Raw genomic sequence first — 14,717 nt, forward strand, 5'->3', positions numbered from 1 at the left:
AAACCGGGAAGAGCTTAGAGAAACAGGTAGAAGAAAATAACCCTAGCCGATAGGGAAACGCAGAATCCTCATTGCAAGGGAATAATTGCAGACATGCTACCATGGCAAAGCTTTTGCTTCGAACTGGCAATGGAATTTCCATTTTTGCAGCGACTCTTCTGCATTTTTTTATTCTTCTCTTAATCTTTCACTTATTTGCTTTAAAAGGTTTTTCTTGTAGAAGGAGGAAGAAGAAGAAAGGACTCGGCTTTCTATTTTAACGACCAAATGTCTATTTTACCCCTCATATTTGGGTCATATGAGCACATGCTCATTAAAGAGCGAAAAAATGAATGAAAAATAGATTTTGGCCATAATCCATAATTTTGGGTATGTTTTCAATTATTTTGATGTTTTGTAAATAAAAAAAAGGGTCATAAATTGTACCAAACACTTGTAAAAACGTTTGTGTCAGAAAATGAAAATGAAAAGTGATACCAAAGAGACCATTAGATACCTTCTTGAGGAGAACTGGATTTCTACTTCTCCTGTTGAATGCTCTATTATTTGATCTATTATCTGATTAGATAATGGTTTAGGTTTAGATACTACCTCAAGCTTACAAGTTGTGCGTGGAGAGATTTCACCCCATCTTATTACTCTTGGAATTATGGTTTAGGTTTAGGTTGTTTGACCTTTTGTATCTATTCTCTTAGCATTGGGTGCTAGAGTAGTCATAATCAAGGTTCGAAAACTCGGGTCTCGGTGCCAACTCGGACCCTTGAAAAACCGAGTCGAGTCGAGATCTCGCCGAGTTGGTGCACTTTTTTTTTTCTCGACTCGAAGCCTCATCTCGGTGGGTTTTGGACCTAGTTTGGCTCTAAAACTTGGTATTCAGCCTATTTTAGGCCATTTAAACACAATGGCACTATCAGATTTTGCAAAAACAAAGTCCAAATAGGAGTTTCAATTAGTGGGAAAGCAGGACAGACACTTACTTATGCTAGAAACCAGGACAGACACAGGACAAACACACTTTTTTATGCCTAATATCATTTAAGTAAATGCTTTTGTATTTGTATTTCATTTACTTAAGATATTATTCATAAATAAGCAAATACCCCCCTATTTGAATCCAATAAAAATAGTTAAAAAATCAAATTTCAAAAAGAAAAAAAGTCAACCCCCCAGTTCAAGAACAAAAATTGGATTTTCAGCGGTAGGTGCAATTTTCAACTTTCTAATGCTGGGGTTTTTCTCAAATCTAAAAATTCCATAAATCTTAATATGGTAAAACATTGTTAAAAACCAAAAGTGCTGTAAATTATTCATTTGTTTTGATGTCCAAAAATATATTTTCATTCAGAGCGATTTTGACAGCATTCGCGCACACCAAATTAAGTTTGACCGGTACATAACTCCTTCAATATAATAAAATTTATGGAATTTTTAGATTTGAGAAAAACCCCAACATTACAAAGTTGAAAATTGCACCTACCGCCGAAAATCCAGTTTTTGTTCTTGAACTGGGGGGTTGACTTTTTCTCCTTTTGGAATTTGATTTTTTAACTATTTTTATTGGATTCAAATAGGGTGTATTTGCTTATTTATGAATAATATCTTAAGTAAATGAAATACAAATACAAAAACATTTACTTTATCTTATATAAATATAATCTAAAAAGATGGTGCAAGACACATGGCAGTATCTAAAAAGATGCCTCAGATTCCCATTTAGGTGAACTTTATCTTATATAAATACAATCTAATGGCTCAGTTATGTACCTAAAATTTTTTAACTTTTAAACTGATGTGAAATTGATGGTGTTGTTGGATTCCAATTTATGCTCGGGTCTATATGTTTGTGTAATGTTGATGCTGTTGGATTCCAATTTATAGTCGAGTCTATATTTTTGTGTAATGTTTAAATATCTTCCATATCCATTATCATATCTCTTTGTCTTTGACCAAATGGCTTCTAGTCAGTATACGTTTACACATGCTAGATGTGAAGTTTGCAATACCATTTGTAGTAGAGATACAACAAAGAAAGGTCCAAATAAACGTAGACATTTTTTCAAATATTTACAACATAAAGAATTTTTCATGTGGCTGGAAGATTTAAGATTATGTGAATGTAAAGAAGGGTATTGTAAGGTACGCTCATCAAAAACCGAAACAAACCCCGACCGAAGATTCTGGTGTTGCTCAAAATCAATAGGGATAAGCCCAACATTCACCAAATTTTGCATTCTACTGCCATTCATAAAAATTAATGAATGATTGTTTAAATGGTGACATGGATTTTAATAAGTAGATTTATTTTTAATACAGATTGAAAGTCCAGGTTGTAGATATTTTCAAACGGATAGATGAGGAAATCAGTTGTGCTTATACCAAACCTAACCCGATGTCAAGTGATTGTGTGAGCACCTCCACGTCAGTCACCTCTTCATCAACGCCTACATCTGTACGCGTTAAGGAATATTTGCAGAAAGTTATTCAAGAGGAGGAAAGAAAAAAAAAAATTTAATAAAAACAATTCAAACTTCAAAGGAAAAGTCAAAAATATATAATGATATCCTTAAATACCTTATAAAGATGAATATTAACAAAAGATAAAATTAGAAACTTTTTGTACATCTCTGTGTCTTTTTTTGTAATATACACTTTATATGGATTTGTAATAACTTTTAATGTCGTAACATCGTTGACTTTATATGGATTATAGTGTTAATGGCATTTCTTTAATTTATAGTAACTTATTAATGCATCTCTGTCTCTTTTTTTTAATATACACTTTATATGGATTTTTAATAATTTTTAATGTCCTAACAACATTGACTTTATATGGATTATAGTATTAATGGCATTTCCGTAATTTATAGTAACCATTACAAAACTGTTGCAAAAACAGGTTTTATCAAACACCTTTACAGTACTAAAAGTGTTCTGGATACGTTCCTGGAACAAGTTTATCAAACACCATGTTACAACTTAGAAATATGTTTTTGCAACCAAAAACACCAAAAAGCATTTTTGGTGAGAAACGGAACAAAAACACACGTAAGGTTATCAAACGGAACCTCAATTGGTACAAAAATCGTAAAAACAAGTAAAACTTGTTTCTACAAATCTGTTACACAATGCATAAATGACCATAAATTTTGATTTATGGTACCAAAAACACATGAAACAAAACAGGTTTATCAAACGGTTTTTTGGGTGTTTTTGTGTGCTAGGAACACAAATAGCACAGAAACACCAGAAACGTAAGGCCGTCAAACGGTACCTAACTCTGTCTGATTATTTACAGACAAAGGAATATCCTCTGAATTGACAAGCGTCTAAAGATCGAGCAAAACAGATTAACCATTTGCACCCTACCTTCCTTCCTTCTGGTATCTGTCAATACACGAAACAATCCCCAACAAAAGCCCTTTCTTCCCCTCTAGACACGGGCTCCCTGGGGTCAGCATACGACACATGTGATACTCAGATTTTGGCAATAGGACTTCTCTGGTTAACTCGGCTCTGATACCATTCTAACCCATAAATAATGTTAGAGCACAGTGTTATCTGTTTGAAGGGACACTTTATATATATATAAATAAAGTATCACTTCAAACAAATAGCACTGTGCTCTTACATTATTTCAAATTTTACTTTATGGATTTTTGTCCCCAATTAATTGTGAACTTGGGATAAGGCTTAGTTAAATTGAGACTCAACTACAATTTTCATATAAAGTATAAGAACTTATTAGTCAAACTCAATCAATGATTTGTCAATGATCAGCTAAACATAAACTAGTTCCTGGCTAATGCTCAATAACCTAACTAATTAAATGATCCCTTGCCTATTACACTACTGCCAAAGGCTAAAATTCAACTCTCATTGTATATCTGATGCAGATTCATCATCAAATAGGGCTTGTTTCATTGGGAATAAGTGTAGGGTTGGGATATATATATGTTGGGCCTTTGTTCCCAAAGGTTTTCTATGTATTAGGCCACTTTAGTGGGCCTGAAATAGGGGTATATAGGTTGCATACGGGATTAGCCCAATACTTAGTTTTTATTTTGTATTTTTAATTGAACCGGTTTAAATTGGTTGCATCCAATTGGTTCAATTGGTCTAATTTAAGTGAAGTGATCCTATTGGCTAAGAGGTTCTTATATCCTATTGGTTACTAGGGAATCTTCTTTATTTTAAGTAGTTTAAGTTGTTTTAAGTCATTAGGACTCTATTTTGAGTCTATTTGAGTTTCCTAGTCAGTTTAAGTTGCCTAATAGGTTAGGGATAAGGTTAGGCCATTCCTTTTTAGTGTCTAAGTCTATTTTTGAGTCTTCTATATAAGTTTGTAAGGGAGGCCAGCATTGTACACGAATTTGATTAATGAAAAAACTTTTGTTTGCTACCATAGCTGCTGCTCTACTCTGTTGAGTGAACCTTGTGAGTAATATCAAGGCTACCTTATGGGTAATATCAAGGTGAAGGGATTGGTGGACTCCGATCGACTCCTTGCATCTTGTAGATCGGGAGGTCCTTCTTCTAGTTCTTCAAAGCTGCTACCATTGAAGATTTAATCTTTCAAGTAAGTAGTTTATTAATTCAGCATTTAACCTTCTTCTTCTAATCCTCTAACCTAAGCTCCATCTACTCCTATTATCACCCCTTCCATTAATCCATAGATCCATTAGAACCCTAAAACCCTAAATCCAATTCTGCCCTAAATTACAGAATTTTGTAACTCATCCAAATCCTAACTTCTTTATATCAAAATAACCCCCTAGACCTGCCCATTAATACCCTATAAACCTCTTTCCTAAAATCTGCCCCTAAACCCTAGATCTTACAAACAGTCCATTTTCATAAGGCATCCTACCCAAAACCCTAGAATTCCAACCTCAACCAAATTTGATCCAACTTATACCATTAGACTCATAAAATTCTGCACATCATTACCAAATAAAACCCTAAGTCGAAACCCTAACCATAACCCTAATTCTGCCCTAATTAGCCTAAGCTGTCCCAATCGGCCAGCCTTGTTAAGAGATCCTATTACCCTGGTTCTTAGTGGGATTACTCCTACCTAGGACTACATTAATATCATAACTCCTTCACCCATCGTTGGTCAACTACTGGTGATACTGATTTATGATTGCTTGTCATAAATAAAAACTCAAAATTTAACCCTGTATACTTTAAAACCAAACTGCGTTGAACACACTAAACTACAACCCATTGAACAATTCTCATAAAGATTAATGTATATGTTTAAGCCCTTACCGACACAAGAGATTAGAGCATGCTGATAAATTTTGAAACTGTTTGAAATAAAAGATTTGATCCGCAAAATGCAAAATATATCCTTTAAAGTGAATGCAACAATACATAAAACTTAACATACCATCCAACAGTGTTATTGTCAACATTAACCTCTCTCAAGCATCTCATCATTTCAAGTTGGTAATTAGCACCATCAGCTTCAATTTCCTCGTCTTCCTCACGCATCTAAAGTTGTTATGTGCCAAGTTAATACGAAAGAGAGATCAAAAGAGAAATGGAAAGAATAAAAATACACTAACATTTTAACAATTGAAACTTATGCTAACATATGAACAAAGGACAATTTTTCACCTACCGGGAAGGGAAAACAGTTTGTAACTTCAAGAACACTACCAACATCTAATCCAAGAAGCTGCCCCGTCACTAGAGCTGGTGAAAACTCCTTGCAGTGCTTAATTATCTTTAGTATAACCTGTTTATTACATATTTTCAGAGTAGTAATGTTAGGACTTTCAAATTACAGCCATGACTCATGATTCTATAACATAAGAAACTACTAGCACATGTACCGCAATTGTGACAAGAAACTATAATCTCTTGAATCTCATTGGGATGCTCTATGTAAAACTTAACAATGCATCTATAGGAATTGTCTTCGTTTTTATCTTTCTTTCTGGTAAATGACAACCATATCAAACACTAAATCTAATGAAAAACTTCAAAAAAATGAAAATATGCCAACCTTGTCTACCCAATGAGTTCATAAGCCAAGTACAACTGAAAAAATATATTCAATTCCTTCACCATGTCAGGAATACAGTGCAAGGCATTCACTAACTCCACAGCCCTACAGCAGCACTAGAAATTTAAGAGATAAACCAAAAAAGGAATAACCTTCAGCATCAAGCTAGACACCTATCAATGAAACAGAAATCCTAAACGATTTCAACACCCTTTGCCCCAATCTCATCAAAATCAACAATAATCCCAGACAAGGCCCTTAAAATATTTTAAGGTTGATTTTACACACCCTTATAAACATTTTAATGCAACAATAGGACTTGCAATAGCAAAAGATAAGCAGAAGTGCTAGCCACTGGTTCTAAGAGTTGCTTAGAATTTCCATTTAGGTAACATAAATATGGTGAGCTTAAGTGGATCATTCAGCTCTAATTTCCAAAGAAGTTAAAAATAAAAATTACCAATGAATAAGAAGTACTGGCACTATCACCAAATCAGAAGTTCTAATCTTAAGTCATTACCAAAATTAACTTATTAACATATGCATTGAGTAGTTAAACACTCAACCAGAAAGTTGCCTGGTTCATTTCTAGAACTGCAGCGGTGCCCCTCTCTTTATCTTTTGTTTTCGGATAATACTGTATCAGTTTCTTTTATGAAGATAATAGACGGGATGATAAAAGGTGGACCATCTTCTTGTTTCCTGGTCATCAATTACTGACCTTTTTGTGATCTATTGGCTCTTCCAAGGGAAGCTAGTAAACCTATTTAACACATAGATAAACACCCATTAAGCAATCATGGGAAGATTGAGACTGCTGGCTTTTGCATCTGCCAGAGTCTGTGGAAAACACAAAGTCAAAGATAATCAACTAGAAATTGTCTCTATATCTGTCATTACTCGGAAACTGTTTGATCATTCATACACTTGGGCTTCAATATTAGCTGAATTTAAGAGCATTGGATTCTCTGACTTCAAATCTAGTCAAAGCCATGTTGTTCTTAGATACTAAATATCCTCAGTTGATAGGGTATGGCCACATTGAAGTGTACTCTCTCTCTCTCGTTGTTCTTAGAGAATAAATATCCTCAGTTGATGGGGTATCGCCACATTGAGGTGTACAGTGTCCTCTCTCTCTCTTAGAGAATAAATATCCTCAGTTGATGGGGTATCGCCACATTGAGGTGCTTATTGTTCTTAGAGAAAAAATATCCTCAGTTGATGGGGTATCGCCACAATGAGGTGTTCTCCAACTAACATGCATATATCATCCAACTGTTTTCACCAATTGGTCACCTAGGAAGAGCAAACCAGACACAGAAAACCTTCCTAAACAACCTACCAACCGAAACTTCTGCATATATAGCTTTATAGCCCATCGCCTAGCCTGATAAAAAAGCTAAAAACAAGCTACAGGATACAGCATAAGAAATATCCGGCTTCCAAGCAGACACAAAATCACAGTACCAAAAACAAAGCAAAAGCAAAAATCTACTGCGGCCACTTTTCTGACATTCTACAACCCAAAAAATCCCCCCCTAAAAACATTTTTTGTTTCAATTCGTGAGCAACTACACTAAACCAACAGAAAAGGTGCGAGAAGATTACCAGACCCTCGATTTGCACTACTCTGAGCGGCGAAGCAACCTCCTCTGAAGCCGCAACCTGAAGGAAAGACCGAGCCATGGCTGCACAAAACAATCAAAAGATATATTCAATAAAAAAATATACAAAGGATTAAGGAGTTAGTCACAGAGATAAAAGGGTCAGGGTACGGACGATTAGCCATATCGACGAAGGGTTCTTTGAGAGAAGCAAATCCGAAATTGAAGTTTGATAAAAAAAAAAAAATCGAAATTGCAAGGATTGGATTTGGAGATTTATAGGGTTTGAGGCACTGAGAGCCTCTGCCAGAGTTGTCCGTAGATTTATCTTCGCAGGCCCTGTCTCTCCGTTGTTGAACAGGCAACTCTTTTACCACACACAAATCCCTACGGAAAAAAAAAAAAACCTGACACAAATCCTGCTACAATAATAATAGGGAAAATTTCATGGACACCCCTTAAGTATATCAAATATCATGGATATCCTAACCATTGTCAAAATATTAGACACCCCCTACTTTATTACTTTATTTCAATTTAATCCATTCTGTTAGGTCTCCGCAGTTAAGTGACTGTTAACTCTTTTTAAATGGCAAAATTACCCTTATTATAGTGTGAACTCCCCATAATACCCTTAAGCTCTGTTTGTTTCAACGTACAATTTATTTAAAAAAATTTTCACGATAAATTTTATTTTACATGTTGAAAAGTTTTTCAATGTTTGTTTTCATCAGAAAACAAGCATTGGAAAAACTTTTATAAAAGTAAAATTTTCAAAGTCAAATTTTTTGAAGTGAAAATTTTAAAGTAAACTGAAACAAACAGAGCCTTAAGCTAAAATCCCAAATTCAAACACCAGTCTATCTTCATCATCTCCGTTCCTGTCTGAGAACTTCATGAAGTTTTGCCGATGCAGGAGCTTGACGAATGAGGTATGGATTGACTATTGGTTTTGGACTCCAATCACTCACTAGTCTGGTTTTCTCCTCTTTTGAAACCAGTGGCTCATAATCTGCATCAATAAGAACTGCAAAAGCAAAGAGAACAAGAAGCTTTAAATGGAAACCCGTATAACAAAACTTATATTTTGAACAAGGAAAACCAGTAATCTGTGAAAAATCAGGTAATTTTGATGCTTACATTCACCACGAGAGTTAACTAGAGCCGCCTGTTGCTTTTCGAATTCCTTTTGCAATTTTTTGTGTTTAATAATCAAAACACAGTACAAGAAATACTTGACAAAGTTTCCACGACAGAGTACAGAATGATAATAATAATTATTCCAACCAAACCTTCATAATAGTCTCCTCCTTCCACATGCTAATAGCCTTGCAGAATGACCTCGATGATGTCCCTGATTCAGAATTAAAAATATAAACAAAAGGGTTAGAGAGATGATCTACAATAGACACGATTAGTGGGGTAGTTTAGAAGTACCCAATATTATAGTACTGAGGAAGAAGGGGAAAATTAAAGAATCAGACCCACCCAGGAAAAGAATAATGATGAGGACGGTGATGAGCCAGTAAGGGAAGACAAGGCTTAGAGCAACTCCAATGGTGATGCCAAGCATGAGCATGGGCTGGAAAAGAAGGGCAAGATTGTAGTCGATTATGGGCACATTCTTCGTTGGATGGGGTACCCTCAAGTTATACCAAACAGACGATGCTAATGTGGTAACGAACGGAGAACAAGGAAGGAAAGAAATTAAGTTGCGGAAGGAGAAGGGGAAGGGAAAATACCACTGCGAGGGTGGTGACCTCTTAGAACGATAGACGAAGAAGAGAAATTGGTTATATCTTTCATACCCATGAATACAATGAAACTCCCTTTTATAGGGCAATACACCCCAACCCTAGTTAACTAATTAACAACCCACTTGATTAAATCTAGCTAATCTAATCCCAATATAACATTTATAGACTAAGTACTACTCTTACCCTATCATAACCCTGACTGTTTCTAAGGGACATATTCTTCTAATTATACTAATCGTAACATTGCCAACCCCTTCAGAGAACCTTGTCCTCAAGGTTCAGCTGCATACAACCAACACCCCACAAATATAGTTTTCCACGATCAAACATCAAACGAACCCAACGGCAACCGAACGAAGGGTCGGAGGTGGGCCTTGTTGAACTGGAGCTGTGGTTCATCTTTGGTTCAAATCGCTGAACACGGATAGGCATGAATGCATGGGGGTCGTACTGGTAGCCGAAGCCCATGTCGACCTGGAGACCAATAGTCCTAAGCCCATCAAAGTTGTTTTGGGACATTCTCTGAGCCCAGTTAAAACCATGTAATATTGGTGTAGACCCATCTAACATTGGGCTCTCCTTGAACATTGAAGATGATGGGAGAATATAGAAATTCTCAACAAAATTCAGCTGCCCATCACACCATACCCCACGCTCATCATTACTCAGCTGCTCATCACATTGTACACCACAATCCTCATTAACATAAGCTAACATTTCTAAGAGAAATTGGAAATGCCAAGGCGAGGGAGCTTCAGCCACGTTGAGACCTGCTTTTAAAGATGGTGTGAATGCATGAGGGATGACAAAATGCCAAGGTGCAAGAGCTTCGGCCACGATGGTGCCAGAAGTCTCTTGAAGCTGACTTAAAAAAACCCTTGAAGACTCCAGAAGACATTGACGGAAGACCCATAAAAAATAACAGAAGACCCATCTTCGGCATTGAAGGCTTCTTTGTTCCTGTTTTGGGCTTGCTTTGTGTTTACCCTGATCCCCAAGCTCACCCTTAGACCGCTCATCCAATGAACACAAGAGCTCTCCACGCTCGAGCAACTCCCACCACCAATCGATCAAAATTGGCTTCCCTTCCTCGACAGGTCTTCGACCGCACATCACTTCAAAAATCAAAATTCCAAAATACAATTGGATTCGCAACACCGGAATCGTCTTCTTCCAACAGTCCCTAAATTCGAAAATTTTCTACATATAAATTAGGAGAAACCCATGATTTTTGTAATGCGGTGAGACAGAGAGAGAGATTACATTTGGAAAGTGCAGCAGCGGATTTAGTATCAAAACCAACAACCAAATTGAGCATTGGAACAAAGATGCCTCTGCCTCCGCCTCCAACACTACCTACCGTTCCAAAAGCGGAACCCAGAAACCCAATCACCGTTGCCAATACGGTTCTCCAGCTAAATTGCAGTTCCTGCAAAATACAAGTAAAACCCAAAAAGAAAATCACTACTCAAACAGTAATAAACAAGGGAAGGGGGGTTGGGACAAAACGTAAAAAACATGGTTAGAGAATGATTTACCGGCCAAATGTTTCTATTGTGCTTAACGTTAGGGGGAAGAACAAGGAAGAAGATGGAATGAGAGGTTAACTAATATGGGGTTAAAATGGACATTTCAACTTTGGGTCCTAAATGTGCTTTACATCAGGGGGAAGGTTGATAATTTGATAAAGTTTGGGGTGTCCGTGATATTTGATATACTTGTAGGGATGTCCATGAAATTTTCTCATAATAATATAATATATGATTTTTGTTTCTATTTTCGATATATTTATAGGAAAGTATAATTTAAGAAAAATTTATGGATCTTGGATAATTTGGACATGATTTGTATTTATGTTTAGCGAGAGTGCTCTGGAGATCAACCTTGGAAACCAAAGGTTTTAAAATTAGTAGAATGAAGATGGAGTATATGATGTGTAATTTTAATCATACTATGATGGATACTGACATGGTGCGAATTGAGGAAAGAGAGATACCGCAAAGTGACTATTTTAGATATTTGGGGTTAATCATTAATAAAGAATGAGATATAGAAGATGATGTTTCACACATAATTAAAATGGGATGGATGAAGTGGAGAGGTGCATCCGGATTGATGTGTGACCGACGTATTTAAACCAACTATGATGTACAAGGCAGAATGTTGGGTAGTTAAGAAGTGTCATATTGCGAAGCTATGTGTGGTAGAGATGAGGATGTTAAGATGGATGTGTGGCAAAACAAGGAATAATGAAATAAAGAATGATCATATTAGAGCTGACTTGGGAGTTACTCCGATCAATGACAAGCTCCAAGAGAGTCGTTTGATGTGGTATGGTCATGTTCAATGGAGGCCTAGGGATGCCACAGTTAAGAGTAGTGATTTGATTCTGATTAAAGGAGCTAAAAGAGTGAGGGGCAGGCCTAAATTGACCATCAGAGAAATTGTAAGGAAGGAAATGCATAGTCTAGGTCTTGTACTAGGTATGACCTTGGATAGAACCTTTTGGAGGGCAAAGATCCATGTAGCAGACCCTATTTAGCTGAGATTCTCCTGACTTGCTGAGTTGTGCCTCTTTCCTCTTACTTTTATCTTTCATTTTTTTTTGGTTTTTACATCATGCATTTGTCATTTCACTTCTCATCTCATTTCCCTTCCCCTCTTTTTCTATCTCTTCATTCCCTTATTTTGTCTAATTAATCCTCAGTTTATCAACTTTGTTTGTTTGGATCCATGTAGTGACCCCATTAAGTTGGGATAAAGTTGACCTTGTTGTTGTTGTTTTAGCGAGAGAGCTTTATGTGGGGAGTGTGGGCCCCGTATGCACAAGGGCCAATGGGAGCATGCACAGAAGCATCGACAAGGTGGGCATTTCTGCCTTTCATGGGGGCAGGGCAGTTATTTTGCCCCACATAATTCTTTTTCCTTTATATTTATATCCTATTTATAAAAAAAAAATCATTTATTATAACAATTTATTGATTATAAACAAATGAGTGTCTGAATGATACTTTTATAGTTTTATAGTATTTTTACACCTTATTTCAATGAAATAGAAATCAAATGGAATAAAAAAATTCTAAGCACATGGTTAATTAGACAGGCAAAGCAGTAATTTATGTTAAAAATAGAACACCTCCCTTCTTCTCTTGATGGTCTCACCACCACATGCCAGTGTCGCTACCACCACGCCACCAACACCTTCCGGGCCCGCCCCCCCTCCCCCACCCTCTCCCAAAGAAATATAGAGAATCTATTCTTAGAATTGAAATACCAAATGGATTTATAATTCTTAAAATATTTTAGACTGATGCAACAACAAAAAACAATTTCAATTTTTTACCAAAAATCTATTTGTTGAGTATTTCATGATATTAATCCAAAATTGTCATAGAAATCATACCGAATTTGGCCTTAGAAAGTGTCACTTTCTTCTATTTGTCTCTTGTCTTATACTCTTATTCCAAAAGGTTTTTCTTTTTTACGCAAAAACTCCATGGAGGGGGGGAAATTTATTACAATAGACGTGAGAGACTCCAAACAAGAGTTCTCCCACCAACCGGACTTAGGAAAAGAAACGGAACATTTAGTAATGTTATGGCCACAAACATTAAAATTCCTAGAAATATACAAGACTTGCAACTATGGAAGCCTTGTTAGAGATACTAGATGTCTTGAACAACAGATGTGATTGACAATGAGGGTGGGTGATCCTAATGCTTTAAGTCTTCAATCAACACTTGGCAATCTAAGAACAATGCGATCATGTGATAGCCTTTCAACTTTGCTTTTTGAAGACCAAGACGCAAGGCGAGGGACTCTCCCACTAACGCAGAAGTTGGGGCCAAATGATCCGTAGCAATCCGTTGGATATTTTTTTGTATTGTCCATACCAATGCACCCTAAGCCCATTGCCTTAGGGTTATTTGAAAAACCTACATCTAAAAAAATAGAAATACAATGTCTAGGCAACGAAAATGCTGGAACCTAAGAGTTACCTGTTGGAGATGGATTTTCTGTGATTTTCAAATTTAGTACCTCATGAATATAGTGCATAAGATTTCGACTCCAGATCTTCACTTGAGAGTACGTTTCTTGGAAAATATGTGTTTCTATTTTTCCAAATGGACCAATAGGTAAGTGCATGAGTTATAAAGCTATTCTTCTTTTCTATAGCAATTAATCCTTCAACTGGATCACCCCAAGCCATAATTCATTCAAGCATATGTTTATTCGGTTGCATAGATCGATGTTCTGAGAGAAGCACGGCTAATCAATCAATGTTGTCTTGCCTTATGGCAATACATTATTGAGTGTCCCGCTGTCTCCGTATTCTCCTCACATAAACTACATATATCTGATTGACATAATTTCCTTCTCATCCTATTATATTTCACTGTCAATACATTGTTAACAGTTTTCCATAAAATAGACTTTGATTTTTGGAGGCACCCAAGAGTTACAAATTTCTTTCCAGACATTTTTTGGAATATTTTGCCACGTTAATAGTCGACTGTGTTTGCGGCTACATGTTTTTGGGATTTAGTCATTTGTACGTAAGCTGATTTGACTGTGAAAATGCCCATTGGGTGAGCTTTCCAACAAAATTTATCATCCACACCTATAAGTGAAATAAGAATCTGCAAGATACTACAAACTTCAAGGTGAGAAAAAACATTACGCAGCGTAGAAATATTTCAATTACCTTGTGGATTTATCAAATCGGAAACTCTGTAGAGATTAGTATTTGAGGGACGGGTACTATTTATTATATACCTATCAAGGGAAGGGATCCAAGGATCTTCCCAAATATGGGGGTATTCCTGCCATTTCCAATTACTTTAAGGTAACTTTGTTTAAGCAGATTTATTCCTTTGCTGATGGTTTGCCAAATAAGAAAGAGGAGTTTGGTTTGGTAGACACATTTAAAAGGGTTCTTTGAATCAAGGTAAAATAGGATTTTAAATTAATTAGATAATACACTGATTTGCTACTAATAAAGGGTACTAGTGTAAAATTGTAGACATATTAAAACTTTGGTTATTGTATTCCAAAAATATTCTAGTCCTCTTTCACCATTTTTCTGAGCACTACATGCAAATATGCAATGTCTTCTCTCTCTCTCTCTCTCTTTTATATATATATATTAATATATATTCCACCGCGTGGTGAATGGGAATATTTTCAGCCAATTTATGAATTGACCGACAGATTCGAACAATGAAATCCACGCATAAGAACACCAAAACCCACTGAGAGAGGCAATAACTCGACCCAGAGGAAGAACGCATAAGCTAGTGAATAGAAGGTTTTTGATGACAAAAATGGGAGATTGATGAATAC

The 14,717-nt window shown here is 36.1% G+C and overlaps 1 protein-coding gene across 2 annotated transcripts in view; it reads right to left on the minus strand.

The window, feature by feature from the left end:
• The window catches only part of LOC122649010 (eukaryotic translation initiation factor 3 subunit H-like), a 34,805-nt gene extending 26,944 nt beyond the window's left edge, over positions 1 to 7,861 (minus strand). The window contains exons 1-4 of one of the 2 annotated variants that reach the window (XM_043842356.1): positions 7,793 to 7,861; positions 7,622 to 7,701; positions 5,627 to 5,743; positions 5,393 to 5,496 (exon numbers count right to left, since the gene is read on the minus strand). In XM_043842356.1, the coding sequence (XP_043698291.1) occupies positions 5,393 to 5,496; positions 5,627 to 5,743; positions 7,622 to 7,701; positions 7,793 to 7,802 (311 nt within the window). In that variant the 5' untranslated portion in view covers positions 7,803 to 7,861. The remainder of the gene's footprint in view (positions 1 to 5,392; positions 5,497 to 5,626; positions 5,744 to 7,621; positions 7,702 to 7,792) is intronic. The other variant, XM_043842355.1, reaches the window with a different exon arrangement.
• Positions 7,862 to 14,717: the final 6,856 nt, after the last annotated feature.

This window comes from Telopea speciosissima, chromosome 1 (genome assembly GCF_018873765.1).
Source record: "Telopea speciosissima isolate NSW1024214 ecotype Mountain lineage chromosome 1, Tspe_v1, whole genome shotgun sequence".
NCBI classification, from domain to species: Eukaryota; Viridiplantae; Streptophyta; class Magnoliopsida; order Proteales; family Proteaceae; genus Telopea; species Telopea speciosissima.